This window comes from Pogoniulus pusillus, chromosome 13, assembly GCF_015220805.1.
Source record: "Pogoniulus pusillus isolate bPogPus1 chromosome 13, bPogPus1.pri, whole genome shotgun sequence".
Classification (NCBI taxonomy): Eukaryota; Metazoa; Chordata; class Aves; order Piciformes; family Lybiidae; genus Pogoniulus; species Pogoniulus pusillus.
The window spans coordinates 21,548,691-21,574,111 of NC_087276.1; the positions used below are offsets into that span (position 1 = coordinate 21,548,691).

Here is a 25,421-nt window from a genome sequence, read left to right on the forward strand (position 1 = left end):
CAGCTCTGGGCGAGGCATGTATTATCCTGGGATTATCCATGGCATATTCCAGGATTTGAGAACATCCTGTGCCCAAGAGCTGGGCACAGCTCTCTAGTGCCCATGCTAGAGAGGCTGGGAGCTGCAGAGCCAGCCCTGCCCCAGCCTCTGGCTGCCAGCTCGGGTTCAGCCCTTCCGACATCTTTCTGTGGCTTTCTTTTTTAAGTGAGAGCAAACCAAGCAGAAGACAGCAGCCTGGTGGCTGTGCCACCCCAGAAGAGCTCTGCACTCACCAGATGTTAAGGCACATCTTCTACAAAACGTGTGCTGTGGAGACAAAGAGGAACAGCAGCATCAGCCTCGGCAATATGGGACAAATTATTCCTCCTGGCTAAGGATGGGAAAGGTGGGAGGCAGCAGAGCCTGGGGGCTCAGGGGCCTCAGCAGCTGCTCTGCCTGCTTCACAGCTCTTCTGTCTGCACCACAGGGCAAGGACCAGCTGCTTGCTGAGGCAGCTATGAGTGAAACACAGGTACTCAAGTTGTACCAGGGGGAGGTTTAGATTAAATAGCAGGAAAAAATTCGTCACTGAAAGGATCAACAGGCACTGGATCAGGCTGCTCAGGACAGTGGTGGAGTCACCACCCCTACAGGGGTTTAAAAGTTGTTTGGATGAGGTGCTGAGGGGCATGGTCTACCGGTTGTGTACACTGAGATGTTAGGTTCTGGTTGGATTTGACGATCTTAAGGTCTTTTGCAGCAAGATGATTCTGTGGTTCTGTTCCTGAGAGTACTAAGCACATGGCTTGAAGTTCTGAGGGCTCTGCTCAGGGTCAGGCCATGATCACAGTGTAAGCCCAAGCCATGTGTGTGTTCTGCCACACTCTTATAGACTCCTAAAATGGTTTGGGTTGGAAGGGACCTTAAAGATCATCCAGTTCCAACCCCCCGGCCATGGGCAGGGACACCTCCCACTAGATCAGGTTGCTCAAAGCCACATCCAACCTGGTCTAAAAGACTTTCAGGAATGAGGATTTCACAACGTCCCTGGGCAACCTGTTCCAGTGTCTCACCACCCTCACTGGAAAGAATTTCCAGTCTAAATCTGCCCTCCTCTCTCCTAAAGCCATTACTCTCATCCTCCAACTCCATGCCCTTGTCAGAAGTCACTCCTCAGATCTCCTGTAGCCCCTTCAGGTACTGGAAGGCTGCTCTAAGGTCTGCCCAGACCCTTCTCTTCACCAGGCTGAAGAGACCCAACACCCTCAGCCTGTTCCCATAGCAGTGGTGCTCCAGTCCTCTGATCATCTTTGTGGCCTCCCCTGGACTCTCTCCAACAGTCTGATGTCAGGATTCCCACCCTCCACGTCTGCATGGGGTTTCTTTTGTCACCCTGCACTCCATGTCATTCCTCTCATCTCCCTGAGAAGTCTTCAAAGGGAAGAGCAAGGAGAAGTCACCATCCCTGTAAGTGTTCAAGAAACGTGTGGCCATGCACTTGGGGACATGGTTTAATGGCCACAGCAGTGTTAGGTTGAAGGTCAAGAATCTTAGAGGGCTTTTCCAAACAAAACAATTCTATGATTCTAAGTCTGGTCTCCCCCTGTCCCTGGCCAGTCAGTCCACCACACATAGCCATCCCTCTGGAGCTCTTTAACACAGCTGAAGCTGTCCTGCCGTCAGCTGCTTTGCAAGCACATTAAACCCACTGGCAACTTTGCCACTTGAAGCACCTCTCTGACATCACAGCAGAACAATTCGAGTAGCAACAGTAAAGTAGCAAACACAACCTGAAAACGAACACAAAGAAAGGAACATTTCAGCGGCCCTGAACTTGCCCTGCGGGTTCCCTGGAGCCTCCTCAGCCACATTCCCAGCGTTTGGCGGCAGCACTGGAGAGGCTGCAAGTCCCTCTTCAGAGCTGTTATCTGCTGCCCTGCTCATGTGGCCTTTTCCTGCCCTCCGCAGCTGCGTGGTGCTCTCGGCAGAGCTGCCAAAGCAGGGCTGCAGATGAAGCCAGCCTGCTTCCTGCAGCAGACTTTCTTTTTCCATATTAACCACTAAATCTCAGCGTCTCCACCAAGAGCTGCTCACTGACATGCTGGAGCCAAGCTGCACAACAACTTCCAGCGCCTTTGGGGACAGCACTCTCACTACAATAAACAACCCTGCTCTCTGCTTTTGTTGCTCCAGCTCCATCTCAGCCATCGAAGCTAGAAGCCTCCTAGAGAGGCTGTCACGATGCCATCTTTCTTCATCTGCAGCCCAGGAGCAGAGCAATATACAGCTTCTATTAAATCTCAGGAAAATGGGATAGAGCAGAATATTTGTCATTCTCTGTGCCTTTCATTAGAGGATCTCAAATCCCTCTGCAGGCATTAACTAAATGAAGCTTCAAGCCACTTTTGCTTTGTAAGACCACATTTTCTCCACAGCTGAAGAGCAGCTCTTCCTGGGGGTGCCCAGGAGGCAGCACCCCCACACACAGAACCCTTTGGGGACAGGGAATGAGGAGGTTTAGACCTCAGTGAAACCACACCGAGGGGACTGAAGGTGGCTGGGAGAAGGAGGCTGACAGCAGCTCTCCTGGGAGAAGTCAGCCAATTTTAAGCAAGCCCCAGGCTTTTCTGGCTGCAGAATGCTCCACACCCCCCTGCAAACTGCTTTAGTGCTGCCCTAGGGGCAAATTCAACTCCTGTCCATCAGCAGTCCTGCTCCAGCCTCCCCAGGCAGGGGCTGCCTCCTCTTTGCACACTCTGGGTGACAGGTACTGGGGACAGTCAAGGCTTGGCTGTAGCTCAGACAGGACATCTGTGGAGCCCAGAGCACTGCCTTACCCCACAGGTTGTGATGACTGGATCCTTGAACACACTGCAGCACAGCTGGCAGCAAAGCTTCACAGAGGGCTGTTCAGCAAACACCAGCGGCTCCTGCAGAGAAGGGGAGAAGGGGACAGAGAGCGCACAAAGATCAATCCAGAGCCTCCAGCTCTGCAGAAAGAGCAAACTCACTCTTCAGCAGTGAGCCCTGGGGCACCTGGGGCACACTAGGGACTTCATTATCTCAGAATAAACCTCTATCTGCATCTGCTGACCTCCAGTATTTAAGAGATAGGAGAAGAATGAACTTGGGAATGACTGGAGACTCCCAGCTCATCACAAACTGGGAGCCACCAGCAGCTGGCACGATCAGGATCTCACCTCAGCTGCACAGACCAACTCTACTCTACACCAGAACTGTGTGAACAGCACTGCCTGATACGTTTTGCTTAGTTGGACTGAACACCTCCATATCAAAAGTGCTCCCTATACCAAGCCTGGAGTGTAGAAGTCATTTTAAAGCAGCCTGTCCTTTGAGACATCCCGAAGGAAGAGCTCTTCCATTCCCTCACGAAGCAGAAGCAATCTTGTTTCTGTTGCAATGGGTTCATCTCTCCAGTTTTGTTGACCAGCTGAGATTGCAGGAGCACAGGCTCTAAGCACATCCTCCTGGAGCAGCCCAGCTCTCCCCTCCACACCAGAGCAGGGTTTCACAGTCCAGAGCACTTCAAATCAACCCCAGCAGCTGAGACTGTCTTTTCATTCTGTGCTGCTCTCCAAAATGCAAACACAACCCCCTGGACTCCTCACTATCAAACACATCCTTTTATCCCAGATCTGTGGCAAAATGTTGCCTGACCTTTTAGGCATCCAGCCTGGGGTTAGTAACCAGGTCACAAGCTAGAAGCTTAGAAGTGTCCTCCTCCAACAAGAGTCACACATAGACAACTCTTTGCACCACTGGGGCTTACAATCCCACCTCCTAGGGCTTACAATTGAGGCAGTGGCTGCCACACATCTGAGGGCACTGAATCAGTGAGGAATTGCATTAGCCTTGCTGCCTGCAGTTAGACCACCACCCTAAAGCCTTGCAACCCTCCCCTGCTCTCCAGCAGAGCCAGGGCATCACAGGGCTTTACCAAGACCTGTTTTGAGAAGCAGAAAAACCCTCACTATTATCCCCCTTTACAGACAGGGAAATGGCAGATGAGGAAGCAGAGTCACTTGCAGAAGTCAGTGGTGGAGTTAAATGAGATTAAAACCAGGAGGGCTGACAGTCAGGCTTTTAGCTGCCAGACACGAGGGAAAATCTGCCTGTGCTGGCTCTGTGCGCTCACAAGAGCCACTCTTTTGACAGTGAACCCCCTCAGAATGCTCCTTCAGACAATCCCAAATACCTACTGTCTCCTCCTCTTCCTCATGGAGCGAGAACGTGGAGCGCAGGGACATGTTGGACTCGGAGTGCAAGGAGCGGACGGAGATGGCAGAGTCGGAGCGGCGCGGAGTGCTGATGGGAGGCTGCAGAGAGAGAAAAGCCACTTCTGGGGACTGCAAACAGCTCCTCCTGCTCCAAACCCTGCACGCAGACTTCAAGCTCAGTGTGTGAACCCCCCCCCAGCACAGCTCAGCCGCTCCATTTGCTCACCCGCACTGCCAAGCGGCGCCGAGTGGCCCCCAGAGCAGGACAGGCACTGCTCAGGTTGGACTTCACTCCACACCAAGCTGCCATTCACATTCCAAGCACATCGGGCTCTGGAAGGTGGATGGTTCTTAGGCTGATGGTTGGACTCAACGATCTTAGAGGTCTTTACCAACCAAACCAATTCTAGGCCTCTAAGGTGCATCCATCTGTGTACTTACCGCCTGCAAAGCGACGCTTTGGAAGAGTTAATCCTTGAGGGCAAGCTTTGGAAATCTCCCCCAGAGGCTCCTGCAGTCCCTAGAAGCTGTGCAGCAGCAGGAGCAGCAGCAGCAGCACTTGTTGTTTCACTCCCTATCTAACTTCTGCCAAATTTCTTTGCGTAAGTGTGGAGACTTCCTTCTATTCAATTCGGTGACAGACAGGCTCTGTCGCTTCCTGCTCGGGAGGGGAGAGCTCAGTGCACATGGCAGGCACCAATCAAGAGCAAGCCCACTGCTCACAGCAACCCTGGGATTGGCTTTGAGGGAAAGCTGCCTCTCTGGAATACTAACCAGCAGCACGTCTCTCCAAGAGGTGAGGAGTGGGTTGAGAGCAGCCCTGCAGAGAAGGGCTTACAGGGGTGCTGGCACATGAGGTGCTTGATGTGAGCTGGCAATGTATGCTGGAGCCCAAAAAGCCAGCAGTGTCCTGGGTTGCAACAGAAGCAAGAGTGGCCAGCAGGATTCTGCTCCTCTGCTCTTGTCAGACCCCATCTGAGTACTGTGTCCAGCTCTGGAGCCCTCAATGCAAGAAGGATGAGGAACTGTTGAAGAGGATCCATAAGAGGCCACAGAGATGATCAGAGGGCTCTGGAGCACCTCTGCTGCGAGGACAGGCTGAGAGACTTCGGGTGTTGCTCAGCCTGAAGAAGAGAAGGTTCCAGGGAGACTGCAGAGCAGCCTGAAAGGCTACAGGAGAGCTGGGGAGGGACTTTTGACAAGGGCTTGCGACAGAACAAAGGGCAATGGCTTTCAGCTGGATGAGGGGAGATTTAGACTGGAGATTCCTGCCAAAGAAGTTACTCAGAAACGATTGTGAGGGATGAGAAAGGTGGGGACAAAAGTGGGAAGTGTTTTTTCTGCAGAGGTGTTGAGACTAGGAATGGTTTGGGTGAGAAAACCCCGAAGATGCAATCCCCAGGAGCTGAGCACACTCTGGAGTGTCCAACATGCCTCTCTGCAGGCTCAGAACTTGCTCCCTGTGGTCAGAAGCCCCATCTGGAGGTGGAAATGGGAATGGATTTTCTGATGGTTATTGCAGAGCCAGTTCCAGACTGACTGGCTTTGGTCACAGCCCCGGAGCCTGCTGACAGCAGCTCTGCTTTCTCCCATGCTCAGAAGTCCAGGAGCCCACTGCTCACATCAGGAGCCAGGCACATCCTCTCAAGTAGACCTCTTGGATTTGTAGATCCTGGGCTTTGTAACTGTATCCCACCTTCCAGCACCAGCAGTGCCAGTTTAATGGCCCAGCTCAGAAGCAGCCTCTGCTTCACAGGATCACAGGATGTCAGAGGTTGGAAGGGACCTAAAGAGATTATCGAGTCCATCCCCCTGCCAGAGCAGGATCTAGCTCAGATCACAGAGGAATACATCCAGACAGGCCTTGAACATCTCCAGAGGAGGCTCCACAACCTCTCTGGGAAGCCTGTTCCAGTGCTCTGTGACGCTTACATTAAAGAAGTTCCCCCTTGTGTTGAGGTGGAACCTCCTGTGCTGCAGCTTGCATCCATTGCTCTTTCTCCTATCCCAGGGAGCAAGTGAGCAGAGTCTGTCCCCCTACTCCTGACCCCCTGCCCTCAGATAGTTATAGACATTAATTAAATCCCCTCTCAGTCTTCCCTGCTGCACCACCCATAGAAGCAGCCAGGAGATGTTGAGGCTGGTCCTACCCATGCTGCAGACACCTGTCTCTGACAGAACCCAGAGCAAGCCCAGAGGAACACCAAACACCTCTCATTTGACACAAAATCAGCTAACCCAGTCAGCAGAGGGTCTCCTGGCAACACCTACCATGCCATCATCCTCGTCTCGTGGGGAGTAGGTGAGTGTGCTGGAGGAGGACGGGGTCCGACGATGCTGTTTGAAAGTATTGGTCCCATCAGCTTCAAAGTAAATAAAAATGACATTAAACAAAAAAGCAAGGATCTAGGTTCCTCAGCAACAGCTCCAAGCTGTGGCCCAGGCTCTGGAGATGAGTGTTCCTCAGAAAAAGACTAAAGGATACCCCAGCTCCAGCTCCTGACTTGACTGTACCTATACAGACAGGACAATCCTGCTCTCTGCCAGCCTGCTCAAATGTGGCCAGCCCAGAGAAGAGCACAGATGAAAACTCACCAGGTCTGTAGCTTCAAAATGCTATGAAAAGGAAACTTGACACTCCCAAGCATTTCAGCCATGCACAAAAATTGTTTTGATTCAAAGGAGATCCAGATGTTCATGGGAACGTGCTAAATTACATTGTAGATCACAGAATCCTGGAATGGTTTGCCTTGGAAGGGATCTCCAAAGGTCATCCAGTCCAGCCCCCCTGCAGGCAGCAGGGATGTCCCTCATTATAGCAGCTTGCTCAGAGCCTTGTCCAGCCTCAGCTTCAACAGTCCCAGGCATGGGACCTCAACCACCTCCCTGGGCAACCTGTTGCAGTGTTCCAGCACCCTCATGGTGCAGAACTTGTTCCTCACATCCAATCCAAATCTTCTCTGTTCTCATTTCAAACCATTGCTGTCGTCCTGTCACTGCAGGCCTTTGCAAACAGCCTCAAAGAAGCTTCTCCTCCTGTTTAGGTGGATCCTCCTGGGTTCCAGTTTGTGCCCACCGTCCCTTCTCCTGTTACTGGGCACCAGTGATCAGAGCCTGGCCCCATCCTTTTGCTCCCCACCCTTTTACTCTTGCTGAGCATTGATCAGATCCCCTCTGGGGCTGCTCTTCTCCAGGCTCAACAACCCCTGGGCTCTCAGCCTTTGCTCCTCACAGAGATGCTCCAGGCCCCTCAGCATCCCCCTAGCCTCTATTGGCCTCTCTCAAGTATTTCCCTGTCTTTCTTGAACTGGGGAGCCCAGAAGTGGACACAAATACACTCACCCTTTGTGATGGTGGTCACAGCAGAGTAGGCTGGCCCAAAAGTTGTTTCCATTCTCGTCTGAAATATTGACAAAACGAAGGTCAGTCCTGTCACTGCAGCACAGCCCAAAGCCTCACTGCCCCTTCTGAGCTGGAGGCAAAACATGCAGACACATTCCAGCTCTTCCTTGTGGGCATTGGGACTTTTTAAAGAGGCAAGAAAAACCACCATCTTCATTTTGTCAACAGAAAGGATGAGGAGGTAAGAAGCAGCCCCAGCCTTACCCCGTTAGGGTTTTCAGAAGGAGTGATGCTTGGTGTGCCACTGGAGAAACGATTGTAGCGAGCGTTCTTGTTTGAGCTCATAATCTGGGCCAGCTTTGGTTATTCGTGGGCAGGTTGTTCTGTGGGACAAGACAGGAAGAGAGTTTGGGGTCACTGGATGGATCCTCCTGTAGCATTCAGGTCCAGTATTTGCCTACACTCAAACAGAACTACAGAATGATTTTGGTTGGAAAAGAGCTTTCGGATCACCCAGTCCAACTGTTCTCTAACTCTGGTACTAAACTATAGCACTCAGCACCACAACACCACAGCTTTCAAGCACCTCCAGAGATGAGGATTCAACCACTTCCCTGGGCAGCCTGTTTCAGTATTCAAGTGATGTCCATCCCAAACCTCCTCTGGGGCAGCTTGAGTCTGTTTCTTTTTGTCATAGAATCATAGAATCAACCAGGTTGGAAGAGACCCCCAAGATCATCCAGTCCAACCTAGCACCCAGCCCTAGCCAGTCAACCAGACCATGGCACTAAGTGCCTCATCCAGGCTTTGCTTGAAGACCTCCAGGGACAGTGACTCCACCACCTCCCTGGGCAGCCCATTCCAATGGCAAATCACTCTCTCTGGGAAGAACTTCCTCCTAACATCCAGCCTAGACCTCCCCTGGCACAACTTGAGACTGTGTCCCCTTGTTCTATTGCTGGTTGCTTGGGAGAAGAGGCTACCCCCACCTGGCTACAATGCCCCTTCAGGTAGTTGTAGACAGCAATGAGGTCACCTATTCTCTAGGCTAAACACCCCCAGCTCCCTCAGCCTCTCCTCATAGGGTTTATGCTCCAGGCTCCTCACCAGCTTTGTTGCCCTTCTCTGGACACCTTCCAGCTCCTCACCATCTCTCTTGAATTGAGGGGCCCAGAACTGGACACAGCACTCAAGGTGTGGCCTGACCAGTGCTGAGTACAGGGGCAGAATAACCTCCCTTGTCCTACTGGCCACACTGTTCCTGATGCAGGCCAGGATGCCATTGGCTCTGCTGCCCACCTGGGCACACTGCTGGCTCATCTTCAGCTTACTATCTATCAGTACCCCCAGGTCCCTTTCCTCCTGGCTGCTTTCCAGCCACTCTGTCCCCAGCCTGTAGTGCTGCTTGGGGTTGTTGTGGCCAAAGTGCAGAACCCTGCACTTGGCCTTGTTAAATCTCATCCCGTTGGCCTCTGCCCACCCATCCAGCCTGTCCAGGTCCCTCTGCAGGGCTCTCCTACCCTTCAACAGATCCACACCTGCTCCTAGCTTGTCCTATCACTTATTACCAGGGAGAAGAGACCAAGCCCCACATGTCTCCAGCCTCCTTTCAGGGAGTTGTAGAGAGTCAGAAGGTCTCCCCTAAGCCTCCTTTTCTCCAGCTGAACAGCCCCAGCTCCCTCAGCTGCTCCTCACAAGAATTTTGCTCTACTTAGGCTGGAAGGTAGAGATGACCACACAACATATCTATCACCTGGGACTTACCCAGGGCCTCTGTAATCCCAGCCCAAGAGCAGATCCCTCTCTCCTGGGAGCCCAGAAGGCCATTGGGCTGGTTCTAGCCTGAATCACTTCTCAAGTGCTGCACAGGCGAGGCTCAAGCTGTCCTCAGCCAAATCTCTGCCAACAAGCACAGCTCAGCCCCAGCTGACACAGCACTTCGTGGAGCTCACTGCAGTCTTCTGTTAGTCAGGCAGCCAGATCCCAGCAGCAGCCCAGGCCAGGGGATCACTGCTCAGATCCAAACTTTCAGAAAAAGTTACAACCTAAACCAAACCAAACCAAAACCCAAACCCCAAAGAAAACCAAACCAAACTCAAGATTGTCTTAAGGATCTGGATGATGTTTTCCACACATCTGAAAGCAGTGTCCTGGCTGCTTGCAAATGTCAGATCCCTCAGGAGAGGTTAAGCAGAGCTGCTGGAGCTGTCTCAAGAACAGCAGGAACGAAGCAGTGTTGTGCTGCTGCACCATGGAGACCTGCCCATGTTTAAAGCTGGGCTCCAGCAAGCAACAAGTTTGGTCATCAGAAGCTATTTGTTCCCATCAGGGGGTCCTCAGAGCACAGACATCAGAAGGCACAGGGAAGGTGGGTGGTGGGCAAGAGGGCAGACAAAGTTTTTTGAGTCACAAGTTGCCTGTGGCCACATGAGGTGTCCCAGTCCATAAAGGATGGCTGCCAAGAGGACAGAGACTCCCTTTGTACAAGGAGCCCCATGGAAAAGACAAGGGGTGAGGTAGACAAGTTACTGCTGGGGAGATTCCCACTGGACTCCAGGGGAAAATGTTTCCCTATGAGAACACCTGGAACATTGGAATCATCCCCCAAGGGAAGTAGTAGATGACCCTACACTGGACAGTTTGCAGACTCAGCTTGGCAGGGTGCTGGGCCAACTGCACTGTCCCCTAGGAAGGTTGGACCAGGTGATCCTTGAGGTCACCTCCAGCCTGGTATTCTGGCATTCTGTGCAATCTGAACTCCACTCAGCCTCTTATCCTCTTGCAGCCTTGGACAAGCCACTGGAGCTCTCTGCTTCCTCCCATGGCACTTCAGGACACGGTTCAATGGCCATGGTGGTGCTGGGTTGATGGTTGGACTTGATGGCCTCAGAAAGCTTTTCCAACCCTAACAATTCTATGACTCTGTGATTCCTGTGCAGGGCAGGCAACCACCATGGAGCAGCTCTTGGGGTGACCCAGCAGACCACTGACTGCCAAGGGACATTAAGAGGCACATCTCCAGTGCCATTCTGTCCAAAACCCCCACTGGAACAGCAGCAAAACACCTTCCAGTGCCACCAGACCATGGCTAAATCCAAAGTGAGGAAGGCAGCAGAGGCTGGGATACAGGGATTTTCCACTCCTTTCAAGCATGTCCCATGCTCTGCAGCTTGGCTGAGGAACCTACCTGCAAGCAGCAGCAGGGAGCCTGCTCCTCATCTCCTCTAAGCAGAAACCAGAGGAATGTGAGCAATGGAAAAAATGTTGAGTGGGCTCTCAGCCAAGCTGCAGAACAGCAACCACCACAGCAGCATCTGATTGCAGCCTGAATCTCTGCAATCACCATACACGGGGAGCATTTCAGCAGAGAAGACATCTCAAATGGCTCCTTCACATCTCAGACATACAATTCCAGCGTGGTGGGGGCTGGAAGGAACCTCTGCAGATCACCCAGTAGGGCCCCCCTGCTAAAACAGGGGCACCCCAGCATGTGGGATGGAGTCTCCACTCTGGGTGTAGGAAAAATGTAGAATCCCAGAATGGTTTTGGTTGGAGAAGGTTTCCAAGGTCATCCAGCCCAACCCTTACACTGCCAGGTCACCACTTCCAGTACCACATCTCCAGGGTTTTGAAACCCCTCCAGGAATGGGGACTCCACCACTGCCCTGGGCAGCCTGGGCCAGGTCTTGACAACTCTCAAGGGAAAGAAATTGTCTCTCATGTCCAACCTAAACCTCTCCTGGGGCAACCTGAGGCTGCTTCCTCTTGTCCTATCACTTGTTCCCTGGGAGAAGAGACCAATCCCCACCTGGTTCCAGCCTCCTTGCGTGGAGTGGTAGAGAGCCAGAAGGTCTCTCCTCTGAACCTCCTTTTCTCCAGGCTGAAGAACCCAAAGTCCCTCAAACCACTTCTCAGAAGTTCTCCAGACCCTTCCCCATCTTCACTGCCCTTCTCTGGACCTGCTGCAGTATCTCAATGCCCTTCTTTGAGTGACTGCCCCAAAATTTAACCCAGGATTTGAGGTCAGTTTCATCAGTGATGAGTACAGGGGGACAATTCCTGACCAACCCCTCCAGCTCCTTTTCCATCAGGCAGCTTCCAGCTACTCTGCCCCCAGCCTGAAGCTTTCATGAGGTTGTTGTGACACAAGCTCAGGACCCAGCACGTGGCCTTGAACCTCATCCCACTGGTGCTGGTCTGTAGATCAAACCTGTGCAGTTCCCTCTGTAGAACTTCGCTATCCTTAAGCACTTCCACCGAGGCCAACAGATGGTAGAAACCAGTCAGGTTCATGTCCCTCCATGACAAAAACATCTCAGTGCTGCTGCTGTTTCCTGAGGGGGAACTGCTATCTCCATCTCCTCTCTGCAAGGCAGGTCATGAGGCAGACACTTCAAAAGCCAGGAGCAGTCACCTGCACAGGTGACAGCACAACTGTTGCTCACTGCTGCTCCTCAGCCTCGCTTGGCAGAGAAGCTGCCAAGACTCCACGGGGTCCTGTGAGCTGACTGAGGCTCTGCTGCTGGTTTCTCCACTGCAAGCTGGTCTGTGGGAATCCAGTGGATAGAGGGGCTTGCAAATCTTGGGAAAAGCACCTCTAAGACATGCCAGGTGAGCAGCAAGGTCTGGCTTCTGGGGACATTCAGCCTTTGTCCCAGCAGGACAGTACCTGAGGAAGCAAAGCCCTCGCTCAGAGGGCTTCGACCTTGAAGGGGCAGCAGGAGCTCACTCAGAAAATCCCTCAACAGATCTCCAGCTCATTGTGCACCTCTCCCCTCCAACACAAGCACTCTGGCAAGGCTGGGACTGAGAGGTTTGACTATGAAAAACAGAAGCTAACCCATCCTTAGTCGGACAAGTTCCACCCACGGTTGTTAATGTACCAGAGTTCAAAAGCCTGCTCTCAGCTGGCCTGGGAAAGGAGTTCACCACCAATAAATGCACTGAGTGAGACAGATTATAGTCAAGGCTGCACCCCATGTCCTTCAAGGATGCCAGAGGAACACTTGGCTCACCTGGAAACTGCAGAATCCTGCATCCTTCTTTCCTGGAGCTGCCCTGCTAAACCCAAGATGACCAAAGTATCTTCCCTACTTCATTCCTCAACTGCTGTTCAGTCTGAGGGCTTACCAAACTGCTCTGCCTTACAGGTGGCTCTGCCCTTCCCTGGAAAGCTTTAAGCACTCATGATGGGATTTTCCCAGATTAAGAAACCTGAGCTCATAATCGTTGCTCAATATGCACAAGGTTTCACTTCCACCCCCCTCTCAGGCTCCCCCGACATCCTCTTAAGCTTCCAAATTCCCCAGACTCTTCTGCGTGCCATCTCTGGGTGCAATCAGGGCAGGTTCAAGAGCCAGCTGAAGTTCAACAGCTCCTTCACAAAGAAATAACTCAGTGAGCTTGTCATCTGCTCTTGTGTTTGCACAGCTTCCTTGGACTTTGGCATCAAGAACAAGCAGGAAAGCACAACAGAAGACAGCTACACTGGTTAAGACTCCAGTGTTAAATGGACTGAGGACAGAAGAAGATCACAGGTGGCATGAGCTAGGGAAACTTCACTCAGATTAATTATGTCCTGCCCTTTGATAAACAAGCACTGAACCCTCAGTTACTGAAGAAAGCAGTGGATGTGGACACATCATAGAATGGTTTGGGTTGGAAGGGACCTCCAAAGGTCATCCAGTCCAGCCCCCCTGCAGGCAGCAGAGACACCCTCCACTACAGCAGCTTGCTCAGAGCCTTGTCCAGTCTCAACTTCAACAGTCCCAGGCATGGGGCCTCAACTCCCTTCCTGGGCAACCTGTTGCAGTGTTCCAGCACCCTCATGGTGCAGAACTTGTTCCTCACATCCAATCTAAATCTTCTCTTTTCTCATTCCAAACCACTGCTCTCATCCTGTCACTGCAGGGCTTTGCAAACAGTCTCTCTGCAACCACCTTCTAGCCCCTTTCAGGTACTGGCAGATTGCTATTAGGTCTCCCTGAAGCCTTCTCTTCTCCAGGCTGAACACCCCCAGCTCCCTCTGTCTGTCCTGAAGCAGAGGTGCTCCAGCCTCCTGATCATTTTTGTGGCCCTTCCACCATGGCAAATGCACTGATAACTTTCAGAAGCACCATTTGTTGTCCCATAACCACCTAACACCAGGAAAGCTGTAACTCAATCACACCCACAAAAGAGCAGCAGCAGCTGTGGTGCCTTCAGGTGCACGACAGAGCAGAGAGGTACCATTTCTCTTCACCCCCAACTTTGCTTGAAGAACATAAAGTGCTTCCCAGTTCTAAAACCACCAGAAACAAGCTCAGGAGGCACTTGCTGGGTGGCTGCAGAGTCAAGCTTCACACGTCCTTGCAAAGGTCACTCTGGAGGATCACAAAATCAGCAATAACACAGCCCCAGCCTGGCCACACAACAGCTGCCCACTTCTAAAGTGGATTTCAGATCCCTCCAGCTTCTTCACCAGGATCTTGACACAGAGAAGAAAACAGTTCCTCTCCCTCACTACTGTCCACAGCCATTACAGCACAGCAGCTTCCCAGGGAGCAGTGACACAACCCTGACCTCCAGCACCTCGGCGCAAACTCACCCCCCGGCCATCCGAGCTGGCATGGAGCGGCGGAGCCCAGCAGAAAGCCACCATGATCAAGTTGCTCGGCTGTGGGAAGAGTTTTCCTCGGTCAAAATGTCTCTTCCTCTATCTGTGTGAGCTGTGTGTATGGCTGTGCAGTGATGTAAACAGAAAGGCATGCGGAGCAGTGGGCGATATGTAAATCCGGCTGGAAAATCCCACGGCTCAGCCAATCTCTGCTCTGCTGCCTCGAAGCTCTGCCCTGGCTGCTCCCAAACTGGGGAGGTTTCGTCTAGCGCAGAAAAAAAACAACCCCTCACATGCAGGGAAGTCTCCAAGGAGAAAACCACCGGCAGGGTGCTGGCACACTTGGAATGGGTTGCCCAAGGAGGTGGATCAGGTTCCACCCCTGGAGATAGTGAAGAAGGTGAGGCTCGACAAGGCTCTGGGCAACCTGCTCTAGTGGAGGATGTCCCTGCTGCCTGCAGGGAGGTTGGAATGGATGAGCTTTGGAGGTTTCTTCCAACCCAAACCATTCTATGACTCTATGAAGAGTCCATTGCTCACCATAAAAAGGGTTCGAATTTCTCACCTTCTGTAGGTGGTTCCCGAACCTGGTTCCTTCACTCTGGTGAAGGGGCTGGAGAACAGGTCTAGTGAGGAGCAGCTGAGGGACCTGGGGTTGTTTAGTCTAGAGAAAAGGAGGCCGAGGGGAGACTTCATTGCTCTCTAGAGCTCCCTAAAAGGATGCTGAAGTGAGGTGGGGGTTGGTTTCTTCACCCCAGTATTAGGTTACAGGAGAGGAAATGGCTTGAAATTGTGCTGGGAAGTTTAGGTTGGAGATTAGGAAAACTCTTTGCTGCAAGAGTGGTCAGGGATTGGAAAAGGCTGCCCAGGGAGGTGGTGGAGTCACTATCCCTGGAGGTGTTCCAAGAAATGTAAGGCCATGGCACTTGGGGACACAGTTTGATGGCCGTGGTGGTGTTGGGTTGATGGTTGGACTGAATGAGCTCAGAGGGGCTTTTCCAACTGGACCAATTCCATGATTCTCTAGTTCTGAATATTAAGCAGCCTAACAAGCAGCAACAGCTTTTGTTTGTAAAGACAACCCAGGGAAATCCAGGTAACTGGGAATCACCCCAAAAAGGCAGAGCTGGTGAGCAAGGTGAGGTGCCCAGCAGACAGTTCCCTGCACCGACAGTTTCCTGCTTAGGAAATGCCCAAAGTCTTTGAGCTCCTACTCTGCAGGTGCACAATGAGGATACCACTGTCTGTCACCTTATCAATGGTGACAGGCAGATCTTTGGAGTCATGGTTAGGAGATGTCATCACAGAATGGCTTGAGTTGGAAGGGACTTTAAAGATCATGCAGTTCCAACTCCTCTGCCATGGCCAGGGACACCTCCCACTAGAGCAGGCTGCTCAAGTCCTCATCCAACCTGGTCTTGAACACAGCCTCCCTGGGCAACCTGTTCCAGTGTCTCCCCAACCTCATTGTGCAGAATTTCTTCCTAAAGCCCAATCTAAAGCTCTGCTGCCCTTGTCTCAAACCATCATCACTTGTCCTACCACCACAGGCCCTTATAAATAATCCCTCTCCAGCTCTCCTGAGTCAGATGTCTGCACAGCCCCTGACACAATGCAGCCCAGTTTTTGATGGTGGGTTGGGTTACTCTCACCTTCTGTGAACAACCTCCCCTCCTCACACAGCTCTCAGGGAGCCACATAAACTGCCATGGAAGTGGTTGACTTTCTCACTCCAGTTTCCCTCAGCAAGGATGTTCTGGAACTCTCCCACGCTCCCTGGAAACCCAACGAATGCCCTGTGGCTGTAAGCAGGAGCCACTAACAGACCAAGGCTCAAAGGCAAGAGGCTGCTTCACAGGAACACTGCCTGCTTCGTGCAGAGAGAAAAGAACACAGCCCTGGGGTGAAAACACACAAGGAGGCAAAATTAAAGTGCTGGGGCTGAAACAAAAGCGTTGGGCAACACTAACACTGTCAAAGCAGAAAAAAATAGCTGCTAGGCCAGAGCTCTTCACAAGAGGTACCCCCCAGACATACAACAGGCTGGACCTGGTTTGCTATGTAGATATCAAACCCAGCCAACTTCCACACCAGCTTTCTTCTCGCACTGACTGGCCTCCAACAGAGCCTGTCTGAGCCTCTGCCTTTGATACCAGCTCAAAAATCCAGCTGAACCGAAAGAAGGTTCCTCACTCCTGGCTTTCATGCAGCACAACAGGATCGGCAAGGCACAGTCGGGAATCAAAGAGGAGAAGAGCGTTTGACAGCAAGTCTGTCAGAGGCACAGCAGCCGTGAGCTGGGTGGAGAATAAAGCAGGACGAAGCAGCAGGTTTGAAGCGAGGGGGGGAAGTGGAATGTCACTGCCGGCTCCGAGCTGTGCGGTCCTCCTGGGGAAGTTACCGGGAGGTGCTTCCAGAAATATCCCCCATTGTGAAACCGAAGCGCAAGGAAATGAGGCTCCTGTGAGGCATCAGCAACATGTGCCCCAAGCCGGACGAGTCACCGAGTCAAAGAGAGATAAACCGAGCACTGCCCCTGATGAAGTAGGTCTGACAGCTACAGCAAGGCAGCCGCGGCAAGGAAGGAAAGACCTGGCAGGACCCACCGCGGACCAAGCCGCACAGGAGGCGACAGACGAGCTCCTCCGCGCACCTGAACAATCGCCCTGGCGCCTGCACAGCGCTTCAAACCCAGCACATGAGCTGGGGAAGGGAAGGAAAGAGAAGGGGGTGGCAAAACTGCCGGCAGGTGACAGTCCCCGACACTGCCCCGAGCAGCCCCGCAACACCCAGGGAAGCTGCCGCAGACACCTCCGAAGAGCGGGGCCACCCCTCAGGCCTCCGCGCATCCCCCCGCGGGGGGCTCAGTTCTCTCGACCCTCACCGAACACACCGCTCAGCCCAACCCAGCCCGGCCCTTCTCTTCACGGAGCTCACCCAGCCGGGGGTCTGCCCGGGGTCTCTCCTCAGCCCGGCCCAGCGCCGCTCGTACCTGACAGCAGCTGCGGCGGCGGCCGGAGCGCCGGTGCCCGGCCCCGGCACATCGCGACCCCGGGGCCTGTTCCCCGCTCTTCCAGCGGCTCAGCTGCCGCCCGGGCCGGAAGCGCCGCGCCCCGCAGTTCCCGGGACTTGTAGTTTGCAGGGCAGCGCTCAGCCCTTTCTCTGCTGGCGCCTCTGGGGCGCTGGGACTACATCTCCCGGCAGCCTCCGTGGCAGAGCGCTGACTGGCTCTGTCCCGGTCACTCTGTGTCACAGCCGCCGCTCCTCCTGGCTCGGCCCTGCCTCCTCCACAGGCCAATCAGGCGGCAGCAGACCACCGCGGCGCTGCGCGGCGCCATTGGCTCGCGGGAAGCCGGCAGCCAATGAGAGCCGGGGGAGGCGGGAGGAAGATCAGGCTACCCGCTTCTGACTGGCTGCATTCTGACCAATAGCGGCGTGGAGGACGCTATAAAGTCTGCGGCAGGGGCCTGGGCTCGGTCTTTCCACGTGGGAGGTGAGCGTGGGGGCTGCTGCGGCCGGTAGCCGGCAGTGGGGATGCTGGTTAACGCGGGCGGGCCCGTGATGATTCCTCAACCTTTCTGACACCTCGTCTGAGGGCGGCGGGCCGCCGCCTCTGCTGACGATGCACGGCTGAGGCCCGAGGGAGCGGCGGCGGGGCCGAGGCGGCCGAGACGGGCCGGGCCGCTCTCAACACGTTGCCTTCTCTCCTCAGGGCTCGGCGGGAACGGGGTCGGGATCGCGGCGGCCTGAGGAGCGCTGAGAAGAGAGGGATGAACCGCCGTGTGAGGCTTGACGGTCGATGGCCTTCCTGCGTTTCTGACACGGGCATCCTCCGTGCGCGGCCCGCTGGGAGGCTCCTGGGCAGGCACTCTATCTGCTCCCGGTGTTTCAGGGAGGGAAACCGTGCTGCCGCTAGTTTCTGCGGCCCACTGAGGTACTCTGGGGGCCTGCAGCCAGCTGGGTGAGGCGGGGCTGGAGTGCTTTAGACTAGCTGTTACTCGAGGGGTCGGGTGGGCTGTGGAATAGAGGAAGCGATGCAGCTCCCGGTATGCTTCCAGAATCCACGCTTGTAGACCACTCAGCCTCCCCTCCATCTCTTCAAAGGTGTTGGAGTCAGTTATCCCCTGTGCTGCCTCTAAGCATATTGAGGGTAAGAAGGTCCATGTGAGCAGTCAGCATGGCTTTACCAAAAGGAAGTCGGGGTTAACCGACCTGATAGCCTTTTGTGGGGGCATAACCAGGTGGATGGATGATGGTAGAGCAATGAATGTGGTTTGTCTTGGTCTCAGGAAAGTATTTAACATAGTCTCCCAGGGCATCCTCTCAGCTAAACCGAGGAACTGTGGGCTTGGATAATCAGGTAGTGAGGTGGATGTGAACTGCTTGAAGGAAAGAAGTCAGAGTAGTCGTGGTCAATAGGGCAGAGTCTAGTTGGAAGCCTGTATCGAGTGGAGCCCTTCAGGGGTCAGTAGTGGGACCAGTAGTATTCAATATATTCAGCATTGTTCTGGATGCGGGCACTATCATGGCACCAAGCTGGGAGGAGTGGCTGACACCCCCTCAGGCTGTGCAGCCATTCAGCCAGACCAGTGAAGTCCAACAAGGTCGAGTGTGGAGTCTTGCACCTGAGATAGAACAACCCCATGGAGCGGAATAGGCTGGGGGCTGATCTGCTGGAGAGCAGCTCTGGGGAAAAGGACCTGGGAGTCCTGCTGGACAGCAGGATGCTCAAGAGCTAGCAATGCATCCTTGGGGCCAAGAAGGCCAAGAGCATCCTGGGGTGGATTAGAAGGGCTGTGGTGAGTAGCTCGAGAGAGGTTCTCCTCCACTCTGGTGAGGCCACATCTGGAATGTTGTGTCCCGTTCTGGGCCACTCAGTTCAATAAGGACCTCAGGGAACTGCTTGAGAGAGTACAGTGCAGAGCCACAGAACTGCTGAAAGCAGTGGAGCATCTGTCTGTGAGGACAGGCTGAGGGAGCTGGGGCTCTTGAGCTGGGAGCAGAGTAGCCTGAGGGTTGCCCTCAGTCACGTTGATGAAGACATGCAGGGCAGTGCCGGGAGGAGAGAGCCAGGCTCTGCTCACTGGTGTCCAGTGACAGGATGAGGGGCAATGGGTGCCAGCTGCAGCAGAGGAGGTGCCACAGGAACATGAAGAAAAACTTTTTGAGGGTGACAGAGCCCTGGAGCAGGCTGCCCAGAGAGGTTATAGAGTCTCTTTCTCTGGAGACATTCAAAACCCACCTGGATGTGTTACTGTGGGACCTGGTCTGGCAGGGGGATTGGACTGGATGATCTTTCAAGGTCACTTCCAAACCCCTAACATTCTGTGATTCGTTGGGGATCAAATAGTAAGTTTTTCTTGTATGGCACAGGAGTCAGGGAAGATGTGAAAGCACAGAGTGAGAAGCTGCTTAAAGTACATAAAAATCCAAAGTCATCAACTCTCTTTGTGGGATCTTAAGGCAGATGTTGTGGCAGTGGTGGGTAACAAAGGACTCACAGGAGGGACTCCATTGCTTGGTGCTCAGTTTAGGTCTTGGGAGTCCTTGAGGGTAAATAGGTTTTAGGAATATAACAGTATTCTTCTCTTGGCCTCAAATCAACTTTGGCCTGAGTTGTTTTTGCTGCTGTATCTCCACTTTGGCTTCTCTGAGGCAGATTTTACAGCTGACAGGTTATTAATAAAGTTTTCAAAATGCTTGTTTGGGTTTTTGCTTCTGTTCTTCCTCAGTCCTACAGGTGGCACAAGGAGCCACAGTGCAGCTATAAACTTTGATTTGGGGTGCTCAGCAAACCATTGCTGCTGTTAATATTTACTTTTGGGGAACCAGAGGTTGTTAAAACATGTCCTGCAGCTCAGCCTGGCTCCTTGGCAGTCCTGCTGGGTGCACTGGAGCACATGAACCCATGGTGGTAAGAGAAGGATCTTGACGGGTTAAGGAAAGAGCTGAAGTAGAATGGTTTGGGTTGGAACTTCCAACCTCCCTGAAGGCATCAGGGACATCCTCCACTAGAGCAGTGCCTGGTCCCCCCAGACCTTGAGTATTTCCAAGCATGAGGCCTCAGCTATTTCCATGGGCGACCTGTTGTAGTGTTCCAGCACCCTCATGCTGCAGAACTTGTTCCTCACATCCAATCTATCTGCTCTGCTCTCATTGCAAACCATTGCCTCTAGTCCTGTCACTGCAGGCCTTTGCAAACAGTCCCTCTGCAGCCCTCTAGCCCCCTTCAGGAACTGGCAGGCTGCTGTTAGGTGTACCTGGAGCCTTCCCTTCTCCAGGCTGAACACCCCCAGCTCCCTCAGCCTGTCCTTGTAGCAGAGGTGCTCCAGCCCCCTGATTATTTTCATGGCCCTTTGGACCTGCTCCATCAGGTCTGTGTCCTCGAGGGTCCAAGAGCTGGACACAGCACTGCAGGTGAGGTCTCCCCAGAGCAGAGGCAGGATCTCCTTTCTCCATCTCTGGCCACATTGCTTTGGATGCAGCTCTGGTTGCCATTGGGCTGGGCTGCAAGTGCCCATTGCTGGCTTCTGTACAGCTCCTCATCTGCCAGCACCTCTAAGCCCTCTCTTGCAGGGTTGCTCTGTCTCCTCAGCCTGGACTGATATCAAAGATTGCCCTGGCTTAGGCAAAGCCCTTTGCCTTGTGGAGCCTGATGAGATTCTCAGCTCACCTCTCCAGCCTGCCCAGGTCCCTCTGCATGGCACCCATCCCATGCTGCAGGCTTGCCAACCACACTACTCATCTGCAGCCTTGCTGCGAGTACTTCTGTCTCCCTATCAGCATCACTGGTGAAGATCTTGGCCACTACAAGTGTTGGCCAATTAAAATACCCTTGTAATCACAAAGATAATTAAAAAACTTTATTAACAGGAATGAAACAAAAGCTGTACACAAGAGCCAGCAGAAATGAGAAGCTGAGACCTTTTGCTGAGTCCTCTGGGTGGTGGAAGGAGCTGAAGAGTTGATTCTTCATCGCTTGGTGGCAGTAAAGGCTCATGTGAGAGACGCCAAATAACAGTCTGAGGAAGGGCTTTAGGGTGAGGTCGGGGAGTTGGCACTGGCAGATCAATACGGAGAGAGTTTGGGACTGGGATGGGACTGAGCCTGACTTAAAGGTTATCATCTCTAACACCACACAATGGCACTATGAGTGTGAATTCACTCCCAGCTGGGATGTTTGAAGTACTCCCAGAGGGTAGCATTTACACCTTCCAGCTTAAATCAAGGTTTAAATTGGTTTGGGTCCTGGAGGAAGTCAGTTAAGTAAGAATTGAGTTCAGAATTGTCAGCTGCTTCTTCAAGACAAAGTACAAAGTTCTCCTGGCCTGCAAGGGAGAAGGAGGGCAGAACCTGATGGGACCATTATGAGAACTGTTGCTGGTTTTTACCTTCTGGAAGGCTCCCTGTTAGGTCTGGGGTATGTGTCTGTGCAGCAGCTGGCACCAATGCAGTCAGAATGAGTGCCAAAGGCAGAGCTGGGCACACAGCTGGGCATGGAGCAGGTACTGGAGCTGCCCAACTGCTGTTCTGTGCCTCCCTGCTGAGCTGGCCCTTTGCAGCACAGCTGGGACACCAGAACACCAACTCTTGGTGAGCTGAGGGTCTGGAGAAACCTCCACTCCCTGCTCCCCTTAGCCTCAGCCAGGGTTGGATGTGCTGCAGAGCTCAGGCTGAGAAGGGAGGTGGCTGGGAAAGCAGCTTCATGGAGGGGACACTTGCTCAAGTAGCAGCCCCAGTGAGAAGCTCACCAAAGCATAATGAAACAACGAATTCTACAGTTCCCTGCACAGATCCTGACAGTCCCCAAGCAACTTCCAGAGCCCTCTCTCTGCCACTTGCTGCAGAGAGCTCCTGCAGCAGGGCACCGCCACCTCTGAGAGCAGGTAGAGGTGAAGAGAATTGCTCCAGTTATTGCTCCTACCCTGCTGGGCACTGCAAATTCTCTTGCAGGAAGCAATAAATAATTTAAATTGGACAGTCAAAAAAATACTTCTTTCTGCCTTAAAAGCTATTTAGGAACCTGCCCTGCTCACAGTAAGTGTCGTTTAGGATCCTTGTTACTCTGCAGGATCCACTTCAAGCAGCAGCTGCTCATTTTGTTGGACCTCTAAGGAGTCCTTGCCCAAATCACACCGAGGAGCTTTGTGCACCACAGGAAGGCAGCTCTGGAGCCAACACCTCAAGGAAAACGATGGGCAGGGGAACCTGAACTGACTGCTGAGGGAGCTGGTGCTTGGCTGAGGGGTAAGGGATGTGTATTTGATGTTGAATGGCTAATTTGGGGCAGCATGGGGAGGTTCAGTACCTTGAGGGATGGATATTTTATGTTGAGGAGCTCATTTGGGGCAGCATGGAGAGGTTCAGTACCTTGAGGGATGGATATTTTATGTGGAGGAGCTCATTAGGGGCAGCATGGAGAGGTTCAGTACCTTGAGGAATGGCTATTTTATGTGGAGGAGCTCATTTGGGGCAGCATGGGGAGGTTCAGTACCTTGAGGGATGGATATTTAATGCGGAGGAGCTCATTTTGGGGCAGTGTGGAGAGGTTCAGTGCATGTGGTGGGCACCTGGGGTCAGATTTTCAAAGAAAGAAATTGCCAGAGGCCAAACTTGAGCCAAATTTAAACTTGTACTTAAAAGTGCAGCTTCCAAACAAAAAAAAAGGGGGGGGGGAAGAGCTAAATGCCTGACACAGACCCAAGGGGTGAGGAGACTGCTGAAGAGAGCTGGCAGGACTTTGAAACCTGGAAAAATCAATGCCTAGGGCATCCCCCCAGCCTTCTCCAGTTCAAAGCAAGAGAACTTTGAAGGTATCAAAGTGCTGGATCAATCCAACGATGCTATCAGGCTTACAGGAAGGCATTCAGAATAAGCTGCAACACATGAGACTCCAACTCAAAAGTACTGGAAAGAGCAGAAGGAGGAGAATCAAAGCCTTTCTGACCACAGAAAGAGTCAGAAGATCTCTGTACACCAGACAGGTTAGCAGGAGCCTACTCCAACAGCCAGCCAAGCTCTTGTCTTCTTTTGGGAAGAGGAGAAGCCCTCACTGAGGGGTGTGTTACACCCCATGAAGATGGATGGGCAGGAGTAAGCCACTACAAAACTGGTTGCCTCAAACTCAAGCCTTTTCTTTGTGGGCCAGGGCTCTGAACAGTTGAATTCCAGGCATTTGGGGAAAGAAAAGGGAATTTGAAGACTTCTTCCTACCCAGCATTTGGTGGGGAGAAGGAGTTTGTTCCCCTTACTCACACTGGAACTCTTCATATTCAAGAAGCTTCATAATGCTCTTGGCTGCTGCTGAATGGGTGGAGACAACCAGCTCTACCAACTGCCCCAGCCCAGAGGGGCACAACAGTGAGACCTCAGCCCCCTCCAGAACTCCCCACCTCCCACCAGCACTGGGACAAGTGCCTGTGCCCAGCGATGGCAGCCCATGGGCACACACAGTGCTGGGGTGCGAGGGGAGCAGCACCAGCGTGGGGCTGCAGCACCTCCACCCCACCCAGGAGAGCTTCTGCTGCTGCTTTTCCTTTCCCCACGACCCCAGCTCACCTCTTAGCAGACACAGACACGACAGACAGACAGACATGCACACACTGTCCACGAGGAGAGAGAGAAAGAGAGAGCACAGCGCAGGGGCACGGGGCCTGAGTCTCTGTACAGCTGTGCCCAGCGCGTTAGGACCTGCAGCAGCCTGAGCCTCTCACTTCCTTCTTCACATAGTCATGGAGCTTGAATTTGGGCTCATTGGGCAGCTTCATGGACCTGTGCTTCAGTTCCCTGTGGGAAGGGGGAAAAAAACCCAAATGCAACCCATGTTATTTCTGCCTGTTCCTAAGGTGCCTGGTCCAGGCTCAGTGCTCTGATGGTTTGCTGAAGCTCCCACTGGTGAGATTCTGAGCCTCAAGTGAGATGGCCAAGTGCTTGGCAGCTGGAGGTGGCAGCCCAGGGAGTGAAAATGTGAGTGATGAAGGTTATGGAGATGCTGAGGGGCCTGGAGCATCTCTGTGATCAGGAAAGGCTGAGAGCCCTGGGGCTGCTGAGCCTGGAGAAAAGCAGTCCCAGAGGGGATCTGATCTGAGCAGTGCTCAGCAAGAGCTGAAGGGTAAGAGCAAGAGAATGGGGCCAGGCTCTTGTCAGTGGTGCCCAGTGACAGGACAAGGGGCAATAGGCACAAACTGGAACCCAGGAGGTTCCATCTGAACAGGAGGAGAAACTTGTTTGGTGTGAGCCCTGAGCCCTGGAGCAGGCTGCCCATAGAGGTTGTGGAGTCTCCTTGTCTGGAGAGCTTCCAAGCCCAGCTGGGCACTGTGACCCTGGGCAAGCTGCTGTGGGTGCTGCTGCTGGAACAGGGGGGTTGGACTGGATGATCTCCAGAGACACCCTCCAACCCCATTCTGTTGGGATGCTGTGACATCTGTGGGTGTCTGCTGTCCCCTCCACCACAGGAAAGGTGCCCAGCACAGCTGCTGCACCAGTCACTTACTTTGCAATGGCTGTGAAGGCCAACTCAACATTGAGGCCACTTTTTGCGCTGGTCTCCATGAAGGGCACTCCATACTCCTGTGGGACAAGACACACTGGCATCAAAAACATCATCTAGGGTGTTCCTGGGCACTCCTGGCTCCCTCTGAGCCCTGGGAGAGGAGCTCTGCTGCGGTGGGCAGGGCAAGCTGAGGCAGAGTTGAGAGCTCAGGTGCTTCTCACTCAACTTTGGAAATAACTCTTGAGGAAAGGAGCAAAAAAGTGTTAGTGGAAGCACAGAGGAAGGAGAGAAAGTGAAGAGGAAGAGGAGAGAAAGATGAGAGAAGTGTTCTCAGATGTATTTCGTTCCAGAGAGGTCTGCAGTTAACCATTTCACTGGTGTACATCATCAAGCAGATGGTGGCACAGTCCCACATCCATGGTCAGAAGATCATGACCCACTCCAGCACAGCAGAGGGGCACCTCACCCACCTTGGCTAGCTTTTCTCCATCTTCCCTCTTCACCACTCTGTCCTGGGCTGAATCCACCTGTCAAAAGCAATGCCAAAGAGCCATGATTTGAAAGGTCACCAGGAGGCCATCCCCATTGTCCTCCAAGGCTTCCCTGCCCACAGCTCCATCAGGAGGAGTGAAGCCATGGCTCTGAGCTCACCTTGTTGCCCAGTAACATGAGGACCACATCTTGCTGTGCATATTCATGGATCTCTGTCAGCCAAGCCTGGAGGGGGACAGCCAGAGAGAGAGGGGTTGGGAGGAGGAGGATGTGGACCTGACCT

At 53.2% G+C, this 25,421-nt stretch overlaps 2 protein-coding genes and 1 non-coding gene across 7 annotated transcripts in view; 1 reads left to right on the top strand and 2 right to left on the bottom strand.

Annotated features, from left to right (window-relative positions):
- TRAF7 (TNF receptor associated factor 7) overlaps positions 1–17,280 on the bottom strand; it is a 30,683-nt gene extending 13,403 nt beyond the window's left edge. The window contains exons 1-7 of one of the 5 annotated variants that reach the window (XM_064153474.1): positions 17,147–17,280; positions 7,824–7,942; positions 7,560–7,617; positions 6,489–6,580; positions 4,200–4,316; positions 2,817–2,909; positions 273–306 (exon numbers count right to left, since the gene is read on the bottom strand). In XM_064153474.1, coding sequence (XP_064009544.1) covers positions 273–306; positions 2,817–2,909; positions 4,200–4,316; positions 6,489–6,580; positions 7,560–7,617; positions 7,824–7,904 — 475 coding nt within the window. In that variant the 5' untranslated portion in view covers positions 7,905–7,942; positions 17,147–17,280. Of the gene's footprint in view, positions 1–272; positions 307–2,816; positions 2,910–4,199; positions 4,317–4,658; positions 4,789–6,488; positions 6,581–7,559; positions 7,618–7,823; positions 7,943–14,145; positions 14,242–17,091; positions 17,112–17,146 lie in introns of those variants that run through there. The other 4 variants (XM_064153476.1, XM_064153475.1, XM_064153477.1 and 1 more) reach the window with 4 other exon arrangements.
- A 427-nt stretch (positions 17,281–17,707) lies between these two features.
- On the top strand, positions 17,708–17,793 carry LOC135181002 (small nucleolar RNA SNORD60). Its single transcript, XR_010304642.1, has one exon. It is a non-coding gene; the product is annotated as a small nucleolar RNA SNORD60 (small nucleolar RNA).
- A 3,209-nt stretch (positions 17,794–21,002) lies between these two features.
- Positions 21,003–25,421, bottom strand: part of RAB26 (RAB26, member RAS oncogene family) — a 33,598-nt gene continuing 29,179 nt past the window's right edge. The window contains exons 6-9 of the mRNA XM_064153479.1: positions 25,298–25,363; positions 25,117–25,173; positions 24,647–24,723; positions 21,003–23,940 (exon numbers count right to left, since the gene is read on the bottom strand). Of these exons, the coding sequence (XP_064009549.1) occupies positions 23,838–23,940; positions 24,647–24,723; positions 25,117–25,173; positions 25,298–25,363 (303 nt within the window). The 3' untranslated portion in view covers positions 21,003–23,837. The remainder of the gene's footprint in view (positions 23,941–24,646; positions 24,724–25,116; positions 25,174–25,297; positions 25,364–25,421) is intronic.